This window comes from Mercenaria mercenaria, chromosome 12 (genome assembly GCF_021730395.1).
Source record: "Mercenaria mercenaria strain notata chromosome 12, MADL_Memer_1, whole genome shotgun sequence".
In the NCBI taxonomy this organism is placed as follows: Eukaryota; Metazoa; Mollusca; class Bivalvia; order Venerida; family Veneridae; genus Mercenaria; species Mercenaria mercenaria.
The window spans coordinates 74,491,808-74,509,468 of record NC_069372.1 but is presented as its reverse complement, the minus strand read 5'-3'; the positions used below and the strand labels follow the sequence as shown (position 1 = coordinate 74,509,468).

General features: G+C 36.8%; 1 protein-coding gene across 2 annotated transcripts; it reads left to right on the top strand.

Annotated features, from left to right (window-relative positions):
- Positions 1-1,196: 1,196 nt before the first annotated feature.
- Positions 1,197-17,383, top strand: LOC123534483 (uncharacterized). Of its 2 annotated transcripts, none has more exons than XM_045316761.2 (4): positions 1,197-1,354; positions 12,247-12,373; positions 14,809-14,933; positions 16,221-17,383. In XM_045316761.2, the coding sequence occupies exons 1-4, from the start codon at positions 1,217-1,219 to the stop codon at positions 17,322-17,324; spliced, it is 1,494 nt and encodes a 497-aa protein (XP_045172696.2). In that variant the 5' UTR covers positions 1,197-1,216; the 3' UTR covers positions 17,325-17,383. The 2 variants fall into 2 exon arrangements, with proteins under 2 accessions (XP_045172696.2, XP_045172697.2); XM_045316762.2 differs by lacking the exon at positions 1,197-1,354 and adding an exon at positions 2,380-3,297.
- Positions 17,384-17,661: the final 278 nt, after the last annotated feature.

Genomic DNA, 17,661 nt, shown 5'->3' with positions numbered 1-17,661 from the left:
GATCTTTTGCCGTGTGGGTTCGAAACTCAGCATCGACATTTAATTTTTATTTCACTTTTGCATAAAAAATTAGATTCCTTCATGAGCTCTGTGACAACACGATAGAGAGGTATCTACTGCGGTATGGCAGTATATAAATATTGCATTCCTGAGAGGGTGATATGAAAAATGTTCACCACGAGATATATGAATATTGACCGAGGCGCCAGCCGAGGTCTATATTCATATTTCGAGGGGTGAACATTTTTCATATCACCCTCTCAGGAATGCAATATTTATTTTATTATACCGAAAGATTATGAGGGTCAAAGCATTTACTGGAAAATCAACATAGTAATTTACTTAACATTAAAAAGTAATTACTAACCAAGTAATGAAGACAGAACTAAAAGTCTTTACTTGTTAGCACTTATAATTTATGGCGATTTTGCCGTGTAATTAGAATTTTTTTTATAGATTTAATCGAGACGTTTACATATAGCTGACCCCTATGTTTATTCTAATATTTTAGCATCGCGTCAATCAGTAGCGTTCGAAAAAAGTCGATGACTTTTTTCTAAACGAAATATTTAAGTGTGAGCACTCCTTCTCTTTGTAAGATCATTTCCAAACTTATTGTGGTTGTTTCGATTCAATATTTGATGAAAAATTGTTTTCGAAATACTTTGCACGTAACATAAAAAAGTAAATTCGGCCGTGCAAGAGCAGCAGAAATGGGTAATTTAATCCTAAAGTATGATAATACATGCACCTTGTCTGAAAATTTATCGACTCACTCTTTGAAATAAATGCAAACTATCAATCTCTCAACGGGTGATATGAAAAAATAATATCGCATGCGCAGAAAAACAAAATAACGCTGTTGCGCATGTGATATGAAATTATGGATCATATCACCTGCGCAGAAATTGAAAATAACAATTTTGCGCATGTAATATAAAAACACTGGGGAATATGATATATTATTCAAGTTAAACTAATGGGAAATTTGCATTGGACATTTATGTGAGGTATAATAATATACACAAAGAGCCATAAAAATAAATGTATTTTATACATCTTTGATATGTACATAAATGATAACAACCGCGCAATATATTTCTAAAAATAGACTTCAGCTTCCGTACATTTCCGCCATTCTCCGTACAAAACCGAGTGTTCCCGAAGATGGATGTACGGTACGGATACGGTACGGGGATTAGGAACAACCAAGAAAATGGCGTCGGCGAAGTCTAGGTCGACTCCAGCTCGGTTCAAATGCCTTTCCACTATAACGCTTGGTGGTAATGAGATCAGATTTATTGGAGTTAATGAAAGAAACAATGGCGTGCATTTCCCACAGACTGTCAAGCATGTTAGTTGAGTTTATGTTGAGTATTTAAGTGAATAACATTTGTTTACTGCAGTTTTGAAGTATAAATTATTTGCCATTCCGTAGTCCAGAAAATATCCCCCGTGTGGAAGCAGTTTTTTTTATTGGGTCAGGGGGAGGGATATTTAACAGAAAAATGGGAGGGAGGGGCTTATTTGGAGGGACCCGGTGGGGAGTGGGGAGGGTAGTCTACAAATTGTGTTAGGGTTAGGTTTAACACGGGTATCATCGGTGACGGGTCAAAACGGTCCAAATCCATGACGGTCCTACACCAAAACGGCCCAAAACCAAGACGGCCCATACCATGAAGGACCAGTTTTCCAAGAATAACCAAGAATTTCAAATAATTCTTTTTATGTTTTATTTATTTACATAGCAAAAATGACAACAAATTTTATTATACATATAATTGGACAACAGGGCAGGACACGAAAAAAACATCTATAAAATGAACATTAATTAATTTTTAAAGCAATTAAAGCAATTAAATGCCCATAAAAGATAAATAAATATGGATAGGAAGTACGAAAATAAGCCATATCTTTTATTTTAACTTTTATGTCTTATTTAAATTTATTTTATATCGTTATATAGATACGATCATTAGACACTTAAAAAGCAAAAATAGATTATTTTATTCTAGCAATTAAGAAGTGAATAACGATTATTAAATCAGAAAAAATATTTGTCCCTTAATATAATTTTATTCTAAATCAACTATGATCTTACAAAATAGCATCTTTTATTTGTCATAACGGTATATTATATTTAATATATCTGGGCCGTCCTGGACTGGGCCGTCTTGCTATGGGCCGTTTTGGATTTGGGCCGTCCTGACCCGCATTCGTATCATCAAGCACAGGAGTCTGAAATTCTATCAATAAGACCATAGAAGTCGATCTTTACAAAAAAAAATACCCCCTATATATACACGTGTTTATTTTATATATATAGGGGGTATTTTTTGTAAAGATAGACTTCTATGGTCTTATTGATAGAATTTCAGACTCCTGTGCATCAAGACCACTGACTGAGGATGCACAAGTCTTACAAGAAGACCTCAACAAACTACAGGAATGAAAAAAGAAATGGTTAATGGAATTTAACCCTGACAAGAGTGAAGTATTCCAAATCTCAAACAAGCGGAAGGACATCAATGACGATTACACCATCCATGGCAAACAGCTACAGCAAACCAAACAGTCAAAATACCTTGGGGCTGTTCTAACTGACACTCTATCTTGGAATGCGCACATCAACATGATCACCAAAAAGGCCAAGAGCACCACAGCCTTTCTCAGTCGCAACCTCTCATCTTGTATTAAGTCCACAAAAGAGACCTGCTACAAAACATACATTCGATCCCAGGTTGAATATGCTGCCACGTACTGTATAGGAGCCCCCCACACAGGCCAGCATCACCAAAGTTGAAGCAGTGCAATGCAGAGCTGCCAGATTCGTTCTAACTAGGGAATTACTCATGTAGAAGCAGCGTCAACACAATGCTCAACACTCTTGGCTGGGAGAGTCTCCAGCAGCGAAGGAAAGAGGCCAAAGCAGTGATGTTTTACAAGATAGTCCGCAACCTCATCGCCACACCAAGATGAAGTTGCATGTTTCAACCACAGGGAGTGTCAATGAGAGGCCACTCAATGAGATACAGTACAGCAGTACTGAAGGAGTCTTCCCTACCACCATTGTCCTATGGAACCAGCTCCCACAGAGCCTCGTCGCAGTACCCACATTGGAAGCCTTCAAGGACGGGATCGCGGCTGCCATGTAACATCACCACTACAGTAATCGTTTTTATCCTGCTTTTAATTTGGCACTTGGGACCCTCCCTCACTTGTGTACATATAGTCACCACATTGCGACAGTGTCAGTGAGTTGGTCCTGCATTGATAGTGGGAGAAGAAGAAGTTACGGTACTTTACTCCCGGCCAGGAGTTTATTTTTAGCCCACCATCATCAGATGGTTGGCTATTCAAATCACTCTGCATCTGTCGTCCTTCCGTCCGTCCTTCCGTCTGTTAACAATTTTCTCGTTATCGCATCTCCTCAGAAACTACCAGGGGGATTTTGACCAAACTTTATCAGAATGATGTATTGGTACTCTAGTTGTGTCCCCCTGAAAATCCGACTGGTTCAACAATTTTTAGCTCACCTGTCACATAGTGACAAGGTGAGCTTTTGTGATCACCCTTGGTCCGTCGTGCGTCCGTGCGTCAACAATTTCTTGTCTGCATGATAGTGGTTTCATTTATGATTTTATCTTAACCAAACTTGCACACAACTTGTATCACCATAAGATCTCGGTTCCTTTCTTGAACTGGTCAGATTCCATTATGGGTTCCAGAGTTATGGCCCCTGAAAGGGCCAGAATTGGCTATTTTGACCTTGTCTGTACAATAGCAGCTTCATTTATGATTTTATTTTAACCAAACTTGCACACAACTTGTATCACCATATGTTCTTGGTTCTTTTCTTGAACTGGCCAGATTCCATTATGGGTTCCAGAGTGATGGCCCCTGAAAGGGCCAGAATTAGCTATTTTGACCTTGTCTGCACAATAGCAGCTTCATTTATGATTTGAATTTAGTCAAACTTGCACAAAACTTGTGTCACCATAAGATCTCGGTTCCTTTCTTGAACCAGCCAGATCCCTTAATGGATTCCAGAGTTATGGCCCCAGAAAGGGCCAAAATAAGCTATTTTGACCTTGTCTGAACAATAGCAGCTTCATTTATGATTTGAATTTAATCACACTTGCACAAAACTTGTGTCACCATAAGATCTCGGTTCCTTTCTTGAACCGGCTACTGCCAGATCCCATAATGGATTCCAGAGTTATGGCCCCTGAAAGGGCCAAAGTTAGCTATTTTGACCTTGTCTGCACAATAGCAGCTTCATTTATGATTTGATTTTAACCAAACTTGCACAAAACTTGTATCACCACAAGATCTTGGTTCCTTCTTTAAACTGGCCAGATTCCTTCATGGGTTCTAGAGTTATGGCCCCTTAAAGGTCCAAAATTGGCTATTTTGGCTTTTGCAGCCATATAGAGACTTCATTTATGGTTTTATTTGATACAAACTTCCAAAATATCTTCAACAACAATAAATCTTGGATTCCATGACAAATCAGATCCATTTGTAGGTTCCAGAGTTATTTTATATCTGATTACCTCCCCTGATTGTAATCAGAATGGATTTATATCAGTAAGTACTTATAGGACTTATTTGAAATTTCATTATTGTCATTAGTTGGACTGAGACAATCAGGGTAGATAACTATGGACTGATTTTATGTCAAATTACCTCCCTTTATTTCAAATTAAAATGGGTATATCTCCGTAACTAATGAAGATACTGATCTGAAATTTCATTTATGTCAACAGATTTATTTGGCAGATCCTTCTTTTGTTAACTTACAATCATTTTTAGCTCGACTGTTCGAAGAATAAGTAGAGCTATCCTACTCACCACGGCGTCGGTGTCGGCGTCGGCGTCACACCTTGGTTAAGTTTTTCGTACCAGTCCACATTTTGACAAAGTCTTTTGAGATAAAGCTTTGAAACTTTCAACACTTGTTTACCATCATCATGGCCAGTTATAGGCAAGAGCACATAACTCCATCAAGGATTTTGGCTGAATTATGGCCCCTTTTGACTTTGAAATCATGGTTAAGTTTTTCGTACCAGTTCATATTTTGACAAAGTCTTTTAAGATAAAGCTTTGAAACTTTCAACACTTGTTAACCATCACCATGGCCAGTTATAGGCAAGAGTACATAACTCCGTCAGGGATTTTGACCGAATTATGGCCCCTTTCGACTTAGAAAGCTTGGTTAATATTTCGTACCAATTCATATTTTGACAAAGTCTTTTGAGATAAAGCTTTGAAACTTTCAACACCTATTTACCATCACCATGTCCAGTTATAGGCAAGAGTACATAACTCCATCAAGGATTTTGGCTGAATTATGGCCCTTTTTGACTTAGAAATCTTGGTTAAGTTTTTCGTACCAGTTCATATTTTTTGTAAAGTGTTTGACATATGGCTTTGAAACTTTTATCACTTGTTTAGTATAATAGTCTCTATCTGTAGGAAAGAGAAAATAACTCTGTCATCTATTTTGGCTGAATTATGGCCCTTTTTGGACTTTGAAATTGGTTCTGTTTTCATACAAGTCCATGTTTTGTCAAAACTATTTGACATATGGCTTTTAAACTTTGAACACTTGTTTATCATTATGATTTCCATCTGTAGGCAAGAGTACATAACTATTTTGACTGAATTTAATATGGCCCTTTTTTTTTACTTTGAAATTGCCTCATATCTTGCCATTTAGTGCAAGACTTATCGAAATCAAAGTAATATAGGAACATTGTTTGTCTAATCTATTTATTTCTTTTGTCTGAATATCCTTGGAAATATTTTGACCCCATTCTTCAATCAATTCTTCGAATAGTCGAGCGCGCTGTCATCAGACAGCTCTTGTTTTTAATTACTTCCCTTTTACGTTACTGTAAATAGCTTGTTTTAGTAACTTTTTTTTATTGGCCGTAGGGAAAAACCGAGACCACTTTTCTGTGGTAAAACATGGATGGTACCTCCAATTTTTAGGTGTATTTTGACATATTATCTGTACCTTGTAAGAATTCTTTTTTTCTTTTTGGTTTAATTTCTTCCCTTTGTTGTTCCTGTCCTTTGGACTTAGATATTTTTTCTGAGGACCTTCTTGTCCTCAAGTGCAATGACAACAGGTGAGCGATATAGGGCCATCATGGCCCTCTTGTTTAGTGAGTTATGGCCCTTTGTTTATTTTTATAATTTACATAGATTTATATAGGGAAAAACTTTAAAAATCTTCTTGTTCAAAACAACAGGGCCTAGGGCTTTGATATTTGGTATGAAGCATCATCTAGTGGTCCTCTACCAAGATTGTTCAGATTATTTCCCTGGGGTCAAGTATGGCCCCGCCCTGGTGGTCACATGGTTCACATAGACTTATATAGGGAAAAGCTTTTAAAATCTTCTTGTCAATAACCTACAACATTCAAATTTGGACCACATGTATGGTTTTGAGTGGCAAGATGAAGACATGAGTTGACCTTGATTTTGACCTAGTGACCTACTTTCACATTTCTGTAGCTACAGCCTTCAAATTTGGACCACATGCATAGTTTTGTGCACCGAAAAAAGCTTTGACCTTGACATTGACCTAGTGACCTACTTTCACATTTTTGAAGGTACAGGCTTCAAATTTGGACCACATGCATAGTTTCGTGTTCCGAAATGAAATTTGGCCTTGATTTTGACCTAGTGACCTACATTCACATTTCTCAAGCTACAGCCTTCAAATTTGGACCACATGCATTGTTTTGTATACCTAAACAAACTTTGACCTTGACATTGACCTAGTGACCTACTTTCTCATTTTTGAAGATACAGGCTTCAAATTTGGACCACATGCATAGTTCTGTGTTCCGAAATAAAATTTGACCTTGATTTTGACCTAGTGACCTACTTTCACATTTCTCAAGCTACAGCCTTCAAATTTGGACCACTTGCATAGTTTTGTGTACCGAAATGAACTTTGACCTTAAGATTGACCTAGTGACCTACTTTCACATTTCTGTAGCTACAGGCTTTAAATTTAGATCATATGCATAGGATTGTGTACCGAAACAAACTTTGACCTTGACATTGACCTAGTGACCTACTTTCACATTTTTGAAGGTACAGGCTTCAAATTTGGACCCCCTGCATAGTTTTGTGTTCCGAAATGAAATTTGACCTTGATTTTGACCTAGTGACCTACTTGCACATTTCTCAAGCTACAGCCTTCAAATTTGGACCACTTGCATAGTTTTGTGTACCGAAATAAACTTTGACCTTAAGATTGACCTAGTGACCTTTTTTCAAATTTTTCAAACTACAGCCTTCAAACTTGATGCACATGCATACTTTTGTGTACAAAGAACTTTGTCCTTGAAATTGATCTAGTGACCTACTTTCACATTTCTCAAGCAACAACTTTCAAATTTGGACCACATGCATGGACCATATGCACAGTGTTGTGTATGGAAATGAAATTTGACCTTGAGCTGGTCAATAAGTCTTGAAATTTGGAACACTCAAAAATGGCACATTGGTGGGCGCCAAGATCGCTCTGTGATCTCTTGTTTGAAATAGCCCATTCCTGCCCCAACAAAAAAAGGGTCAGCTTGAGTAAATAAATAACGTTGCCTACCAGCATGACCAGAAATCGCTGTTAAAACAAATTTTTGAAATCTTCTCCCGTTTTTAAAGATAAAGTACCCAATAATCACTGTCAGTAAATGCCACCAAAGTGGGTTGGAAGTCCAGTATACACAATCAAAACCCTGTTCAAATTTCACATGCGCATGAGCTAATTGATCACTAATTGACATAAATGTCACACAAAATTTGACAGTAAATTGAGTTATATTCGTCCGAATATCAGATGGACACAAAAATATATATTTGAAGGTAGAATGTTATTTCTACATTTAAACGGTGGTTTTAGACATGTTTATTTTTATGCCTACCAAGGTGGGCATATTATAATCGCATTGTCCATCCGTGTGTATGTGTCTGTTTAAATTCTTGTCCGGGCTGTAACTCTGCCATCCATGAAGTGATTTTGAAGTAACTTTGCTTAAATGTTCATCATAATGAGACGATATGTCATGTGCAAGGCCTAGACCCCTAGCTGCAAGGTCAAGGTCACAGAGGTCGAATGTTAACAGGATCTGTTTCATGTTCGGTCCAGAACTCTGCCATCCATGAAGAGATTTTGAAATAACTTGGGCTAAATGTTTACCATAATGAGACGGTCTGTCTTGTGCAAGACCCCTAGCCCCAAGGTCAACGACACACTTAGAGGTCAAAGGTTAACAGGGTCTGTTTCGTGTCTGGTTCAGTACTCTGCCATTCATCAATGGATTTTAAAATTATTTGGCATAAATGTTCCCTATAATGAGGTGATGTGTCATGCGCAAGACCCAGACCCCTTGCTCAATGTCAAGGTCACACTAATGAGACGACATGTCTTGCTTAAGATCCAGATCCCTAGCTCGAAGGTCAAGGTCACACTTAGAGGTTAAAGGTTAACATGGTCAGTTTCTTGTCAGGTCCATAACTCTGCCATTGATTAAGGGATTTTAAAATTATTTGGCATAAATGTTCCCTATAATGAGGTGATGTGTCATGCGCAAGACCCAGACCCCTTGCTCAATGTCAAGGTCACACTTAGAAGTCAAAAGCTAGCATGGTCTGTTTCTTGTCTGGTCCATTTCTCTGCCATTTATCAAGGGATTTGAAATAGTTTCACACAGATGTTAACCATATTGAAGTGTGTCAAGCTTATGACTCGGGTCTCTCAGGTCAAGGTCAAGGGCACAAAATTACTCATGCCTAAACTATTCTGGCATATTTTGCTCAGACAACTAGCATTCTTGGGTATGCTTCGGGGGTATTTGTCACTAATAGTGACAGCTTTTGTTTCGTTGTAACTGTGTCTTTTTGACTGTCTTTGTGTCTATTTTTGCATGTCTTTGTGACTGTCTTTGTGTCTGTCTGTGCATGTCTTTGTTTCTATCTTTGCATGTCTTTGTGACTGTCTTTGCATGTCTTTGAGACTGTCTTTGTGTCTGTCTGTGCATGTCTTTGTGTCTGTCTTTGTGACTGTCTTTGCATGTCTTTGTGACTGTCTTTGTGTCTGTCTTTGCATGTCTTTGTGACTGTCGTTTCATGTCTTTGTGTCTGTCTTTCCATGTCTTTGTGACTGTCTTTCCATGCCTTTGTGTCTGTCTGTGCATGTCTTTGTGTCTGTCTTTGTGACTGTCTTTGCATGTCTTTGTGACTGTCTTTGTGTCTGTCTTTGCATGTCTTTGTGACTGTCGTTTCATGTCTTTGTGTCTGTCTTTCCATGTCTTTGTGACTGTCTTTCCATGCCTTTGTGTCTGTCTGTGCATGTCTTTGTGTCTGTCTTTGCATGTCTTTGTGACTGTCTTTGCATGTCTTTGTGACTGTCTTTGCATGTCTTTGTGACTGTCTTTGCATGTCTTTGTGACTGTCTTTGCATGTCTCTGTGACTGTCTTTGTGACTGTCTTTCCATGTCTTTGTGACTGTCTTTCCATGTCTTTGTGACTGTCTTTCCATGTCTTTGTGACTGTCTTTCATGTCTTTGTGACTGTCTTTGCATGTCTCTGTGACTGTCTTTGCATTTCTTTGTGATTTGTCTTTGTGTCTGTCTTTGCATGTCTTTGTGACTGTCTTTGCATGTCTTTGTGACTGTCTGTGCATGTCTTTGTGTCTGTCTTTGCATGTCTTTGTGACTGTCTTTGCATGTCTTTGTGACTGTCTTTTCATGTCTTTGTGACTGTCTTTGCATGTCTTTGTGACTGTCTTTGTGACTGTCTTTCCATGTCATTGTGACTGTCTTTCCATGTCTCTGTGACTGTCTTTGCATGTCTCTGTGACTGTCTTTGCATGTCTTTGTGACTGTCTTTGCATGTCTTTGTGACTGTCTTTGTGACTGTCTTTGCATGTCTTTGTGACTGTCTTTGAATGTCTTTGTGACTGTCTTTGCATGTCTTTGTGTCTGTCTGTGACTGTCATTGTGTCTGTCTTTGCATGTCTTTGTGACTGTCTTTGCATGTCTTTGTGACTGTCTTTTCATGTCTTTGTGACTGTCTTTTCATATCTTTGTGACTGTCTTTGCATGTCTTTGTGACTGTCTTTTCATGTCTTTGTGACTGTCTTTGCATGTCTTTGTGACTGTCTTTCCATGTCTTTGTGACTGTCTTTGCATGTCGTTATGTCTGTCTTTGAGTGCCTTTGTGACTGTCTTTGCATGTCTTTGTGACTGTCTTTGCATGTCTTTGTGACTGTCTTTGAGTGCCTTTGTGACTGTCGTTGCATGTCTTTGTGACTGTCTTTTCATGTCTTTGTGACTGTCTTTCCATGTCTTTGTGACTGTCTTTGCATATCGTTATGTCTGTCTTTGAGTGCCTTTGTGACTGTCTTTCCATGTCTTTGTGACTGTCTTTGCATGTCGTTATGTCTGTCTTTGAGTGCCTTTGTGACTGTCTTTCCATGTCTTTGTGACTGTCTTTCATGCTTTGTGACTGTCTTTCCTGTCTTTGTCTATCTTGATGCTTTGTGACTGTCTTTCCATGTCTTTGTGACTGTCTTTGCATGTCGTTATGTCTGTCTTTGAGTGCCTTTGTGACTGTCTTTGCCTGTTTTTGTGACTGTCTTTGCATGGCTTTGTGTCTCACAGTCTGTGCATGTCTTTGTGAAAGTCTGCATTTCTTTGTGACTGTATGTCTTTGTGTCTGTCTTTGTATGTCTTGGTGTCTGTCTTTGCATGTCTGTGTGACTGTCTTTGTGTGTCTTTTGTGCTTTTTTGACAGTCTTAAATTTGCATGTCTCTGTTGGACTTCGTCAGAGTTTATTCCAATCTTTTTCTTTTAAGAAGTGTATATTTGAAACATTTCTTTATTATTTGTACCAGTAATCAACACTCATAATTATTTTTGAACTATAAATAAAGAAATAATTTGACAGTAAAATTTTTATTTATGTATTTTCGTGTCTTTGTCACAAAGTTTGTGTGCTGATACATGTCTCTGTTAAGATTAAAGTATAATCTGTAATATATTTATTTATTTCTTGTAATAAACACACTTCAAAATCATCATTTGAACATAGAATATACCTATATACCTTCAAATATATGTCTTTGTAACGGTCTTACAACAATTTTATTGGTTTATTTCTATTATTTTTATGCCTTCAAAGGTGGGCATATTAAAATTGCACAGTTTGTCCGTGTGCCCGGCCTGTAACTCTGCCATTCATAAAGGGACTTTGGAATAACTTGACATAAATGTTCACCATTAAATGAGACAAGTTGTCATGTGCAAGACCCAGACCCCTAGCTCCAAGGTCAAAGTCACATTTAGAGGTCAAAGGTTAACAGGGTCTGTTTCGTGTCTAGTCCATAATTCTGCCATCTATGAAATGATTTTGAAATAACTTGGCATAAATGTTTACCATGAGAGGATGTATCATTCGCAAGACCCAGACCTCTAGCTCCAAGGCTAAGTTCACACTTAGAAGGCAAAGGTTAACATGGTCTGTTTCTTGTCCGGTCTATAACTCTGCCATTTATCAAGGGATTTGAAAATAATTTGACACAAATGTTAACCATATTGGGAAGATGTGTTGTGCTTATGACCTGGATCTCTCAGGTCAAAGGCACAAAATGCTTCTTGTTTGAATATTTTAACAGGTCCATAAATGTCCCAAATTAGCTATATAGCTAAACTAGCTGCTATAAACGCAAAGTATGTAAAAAATCTATATGCAAAATGGTCATTATTGCAGACCAATGGTTTAAAAGATGAAAGACAACAACACAAGACCAAGGCCCTCGTTGTCTCATTGACAATAAATGCAGTAGTTGTTTGCAATAAATAGTTGAAGAATGTGACACTTGTGAAAATCACCGTTACTTACGACTAATTTAGTAATGTTTAATCAAAGAAACCTGCAACATGTATTGGAATTGAGACTGCATAGATCTCAGTTCTTGTCTTATAAACCATTTGGATGTGATAATGACTGTTTTATATTTGATACTGGCATATTGTACAATTGTTATTGTTGTTTTAGCTATTTCTGGCTTTATATAGTCAGATTTAGCTATATAGCAAATCTGTGACTTGTCTTAGACCTGTTTAATCGTGTATGTATCACACAAAAGGCTTCCATAAATATTATTAGCTATTTCATACTTAACTACTCCATCTTTTTTATCAAGTGTTTTATGTTTTCAGTGTCCAGGACGGCTTCTGTTCCTTGCCTCAGATGTAATGTGTGGTTCAAAAATGTCAAGGAAGAACTTTACAAGAGTGATCACAAGGTTTTCAAAACTGGGTTTTGCAGTAAAGATGAAACTTACAGGTATGTTGTACTTAATGTTAAATAATTCTGTGGGTTTGAATTTTGGTTGTTGTTTTTGCAAAGGTGCCTTTTTAAGGTAATATGCTTTTCTGCGTCCGCCCTTCCGTCTGTAACAAAATCGTGTCCGGTCCATATCTCCTAAACCCCTTGAAGGATTTTCATGAAACTTGGGTCAAATGATCACCTCATCAAGACGATGTGCAGAACCCATGAGTCAGCCTTGTCGGTTCAAGGTCAAGGTCACAACTCAAGGTCAAAGGTTTGAGCCTGCCATTTTGTGTCCGCTCTATATCTCCTTAACCCCTTGAAGGAATTTTATAAAACTTGGGTCAAATGATCACCTCATCAAGACGATATGCAGAACTCATGAGTCAGCCATGCCGGCTCAAGGTCAAGGTCACAACTCTAGGTCAAAGGTTTGAGCCTTCCATTTTGTGTCCGCTCTATATCTCTTAAACCCCTTGAGGGAATTTTATAAAACTTGGGTCAAATGATTACCTCATCAGAATGATATGCAGAAATTATAAGTCAACCATGCCAGCTCAAGGTCAAGGTCACAGCTAAGGGTCGAAGGTTTGAGCTTTCCATTTGGTATCCACTCTGTAGATCTCCTAAACCCCTTGAATGATTTTCATCAAACTTGGGTCAACTGATCACCTCATCAAGAACTCATGAGTCAGCCATGTCAACTCAAGGTCAAGGTCACAACTGAAGGTCAAAGGTTTCAGCTCTGTATCTCCTAAACCCCTTGAAGGATTTTCATGAAACTTGGGTCAAATGATCACCTCATCAAGACGTTGTGCAGAATTCATTAGTCAGCCATGTCAGTTCAAGGTCAATGTCACAGCTAAAATCAAAGGTTTACCCTTTCACTATCCATAGCAGTGGTGGGGGATTTAGCTGTCTTTCAGACTGCCTTGTATAAATTGGATGTAACCACAACATACATGACAATTTGTCCTCAATGAACAATAATTGGTTTAGCATGCATTTATAAAAAAGAACAACTAATGATACATTTATTGAGCATGGATCCAAGCGGATTAAGTCATGTGAAATTTGTAAAATCAAAGAATAACATTTAATTTAATGAATATGCAAGTCAATATAGATACAACTTGATATACCGATACATAGTATAGATACAACTTGATATACCGGTACATAGTATAGATACAACTTGATATACCGCTACATAGCATAGATACAACTTGATATACCGCTACATAGTATAGATACAACTTGATATACCGCTACATAGTATAGATACAACTTGATATACCGCTACATAGTATAGATACAACTTGATATACCGCTACATAGTACAGATACAACTTGATATACCGCTACATAGTACAGATACAACTTGATATACCGCTACAACTTGATATACCGCTACATAGTATAGATACAACTTGATATACCGCTACATAGTCTAGATACAACTTGATATACCAGTACATAGTATAGATACAACTTGATATACCGCTACATAGTATAGATACAACTTGATATACCGCTACATAGTATAGATACAACTTGATATACCGCTACATAGTCTAGATACAACTTGATATACCGGTACATAGTATAGATACAACTTGATATACCGCTACATAGTACAGATACAACTTGATATACCGCTACATAGTATAGATACAACTTGATATACCGGTACATAGTACAGATACAACTATAGATACAACTTGATATGCCGGTACATAGTATAGATACAACTTGATATATCGCTACATAGTATAGATACAACTTGATATACCGCTACATAGTATAGATACAACTTGATATACCGGTACATAGTATAGATACAACTTGATATACCGGTACATAGTACAGATACAACTTGATATACCGGTACATAGTATAGATACAACTTGATATACCTGATATACCGGTACATAGTATAGATACAACTTGATATGCCGCTACATAGTATAGATACAACTTGATATGCTGCTACATAGTATAGATACAACTTGATATGCTACATAGTATAGATACAACTTGATATGCCGCTACATAGTATAGATACAACTTGATATGCCGCTACATAGTATAGATACAACTTGATATGCCGCTACATAGTATAGATACAACTTGATATGCCGGTACATAGTACAGATACAACTTGATATGCCGGTACATAGTATAGATACAACTTGATATACCAGTACATAGTACAGATACAACTTGATATACCGGTACATAGTATAGATACAACTTGATATACCGGTACATAGTGAAAAATTAGCCATAACAAAACATACATGCAATGAAATTTAATTTTAGTACTGTATACATCAGCATGCATTTTAGAATTTTGTAAGTTTTTAAAAAGCAGTTTAATTTAGTACCTCCTACTAAGGTTAATATGATTCAAATGCATTCCATTAAAGGTTTTATGTTTTCAAATTTAGGTTTTAAGATAGAAGGGATCAACAATAGTGGTGTTATATGGTTCTTCAGTGTACAGGGACTGTTCCATGTTGCCTTTGATCTAGGAAATATGGCCTTCCAGAGAGACTGCCTGTTAGAACTTCAGGTCTGTATAGAGTGATTGCAAGGCTTCGACAGTATATTTTGTAGGTTATTTATTATTACAACCAGCAGTTCTTTATAAATCATGCTGTTTTCTTTAAAACTGACTAAATACTAAATGATTTTCATTCCCGTTTTCCCAAATACTGTGCTATTTCCCTCCCCAATCGCCCCTACCTCCCCATCCCCACACCACCCTAACAACAAGTAGAAGCCCACTTCTGACTTAGTAGAAACATCACTTGATGAGAAAAATATGGTCATTATAAGTAATTCGTCAAATAATTATAATGATAGATTATAGTTGAACAGTATTTCTGTATTAAGATAATTAAGAGGCAACCATTATTATGAATATTATTCAGTCTAAATTTAAAAATACTGAAAAGATCCAAATTAATGAAGCCCGTCACCCAAATTTACGTTATAAAACATGTTTAATTACATTTGCAGTAACTACTAATCATTTTCAATGCTTAGTTCATTTTAGAATGCATAAAGATTTTGGCTAACACTTTACAGGGGCAGACGAGAGAGACATGTGTCTGATCTAAAGTGTTACCTGTCTGTCAATGGATATAGCAAAAAGAGCAAAAATGAATCACTCTTGAAAATTTCCAATGTTTCAGTTATTTCTTTGATGGAATTTATGCATTATGACTATGTATTATGCTGGACCTATGTATGTCGGGTTAAGCATTAGGATATTGCCTGAACTTGACTGTATGGAATATCATAATTGTACTTCAGTTCTCTTTTAAATTTCATTATTAATGCACTGACTATATCGTTTGGTTAGGAATCAGCTTTAGTTTAGTCACATATTTCATGACTTCACTTATCAACAGATAAAACCTTAGATAGAAAGATTTTGTTCAATAAATTTTTTCTTTCTGTTTGCTTTAATCTACTTAGTAAAATTGTACAGATAATCTAGGAGTGTGTTTAAAGAAAATACCAAAAACATTCTGAGTCTGAAATTTACACTCGAGACATAAAATATATAAAAATTCAAGTGGTTTATATGTCTTGATTATGTGACAAGTATATATGTGTGCTGAATCTTGACTAGCTTTTCTTGAAGTATATACGATACTGAAGTCAAGTTTCATTAATATCTATAAAACATATATAAATTGATGACAGAAAGTAAAATTAACACATCTAAAGTCTTAAGTTAGGCTTATGATTTCATAAGTTTAGTCTACACCTAAGTTTCAGATTTAAATCATCAATAAATATGATCTTATTTCAAGAAAACACAGAAAATTTATGAATTCTTACAATACAGGAAGTGTGGTTGAAGCGTTATGATGACCCTCTTCTACCAGCAGATGGCATTCTTAGATTCAACAAACGTCTTAAGGTTGTACCGGAGGATTGTATACTCTCTGATGTTAGCTGTCCGCAAAACATACAGCAAGAAATTGAAGCTAGAAAGCCTGTGGGTAGGGCTTGCACCAGTAAATGTATTGTTCTCTCAAATGAAAAAAGCATACATGCTAAAGTATATGTCGACTACAGGGGAAATATCGTCAGTACAGAAAGTGTTTGTAACTGTGTCAGTTCTTGTGAATGTTGTCCAGAGTATGCGATGGAAGAAACCGTTTCGTGTGAAAACAGTTGTGCTGTTGATGAGACAGATGCTGCAGCATGCTCAGATCCGACTGCAAACAACATGGAGTGCAATCCTTCATACACAGATAATGACAGACAAAGTTATGAATACCTAGGTACAAGAAAATTTAGAGAAAAACTGATACAGTTCATTCAGACAACATTTATAGAAGAAGTCTCTAACCCGGTTGTGCGGCAGATAATGCTGGTGCTTGAGTACTTGAACTATTTTGCAAAATTAGAGAAAACCGATGCATTTGAAAACTTTGGATGCATTTTATTTAAAATAATGGAGGAGTTTTTGGTGTTAGTTGGGGTTGACGATGGAATGCCCAATGTTTTCAAGAACACATTTGGAATATCTCGAGAAAAGTTCATCCTGCTGTATCAGATCAGTGACTGGCTAGGCCAGGAATATCACAAACTGGAGGAATTGATAAAGGAAAAAGTTGAAACATTTAAAAGAGACAATATTACTTGTATTGATACACTGCCATCCGCAGAAACAATAACTGACACCTTATTTCCATCATTTATGAAAACCTTCGTAACAAACTGGCTTGGATTTCACAATGAAAACCATATTTTACATGGCAAGTCAGAGTTAAATGTAATGTCAGACCATTGCTATACTCAACCACCAAAGAATGACATACCAGGAAATATAAATTATCAGTTGGTACAGTTGATACTAGAGTTTGGGTCAAACTGTCTCATATCTGGGATAGGTCATGTTGTGTTCTCACGGTTACAGATTGAGAATAGATCAGATGTTTGATACTACGCATTTTATATTAATTAAATTGGAATCTCAATAAACCTGCATTTTTGCCTTGATTTTAGTTGGATTTCTTCCGAAATAATTCATAGCTTGTCTGATTTTTTAAAAGAATCTACAAGCTATTGTCATCACTTGATCGTCAGCATTGTTTAAAGTTTTTATCCATCTTTTCTCAATAACTGTAACAACTATAGCTTTGAAATTTTGCACTCTTGTTTATCGTCATAAGGTGACTAAGTAGGCAAAGAATCATGACTCTTTTTATATTTAGAAAATTTGAATTTCTTTGTTAAATGTTTAGCTCAACTATTCGAAGTCAAGAATAGTCTAGCTA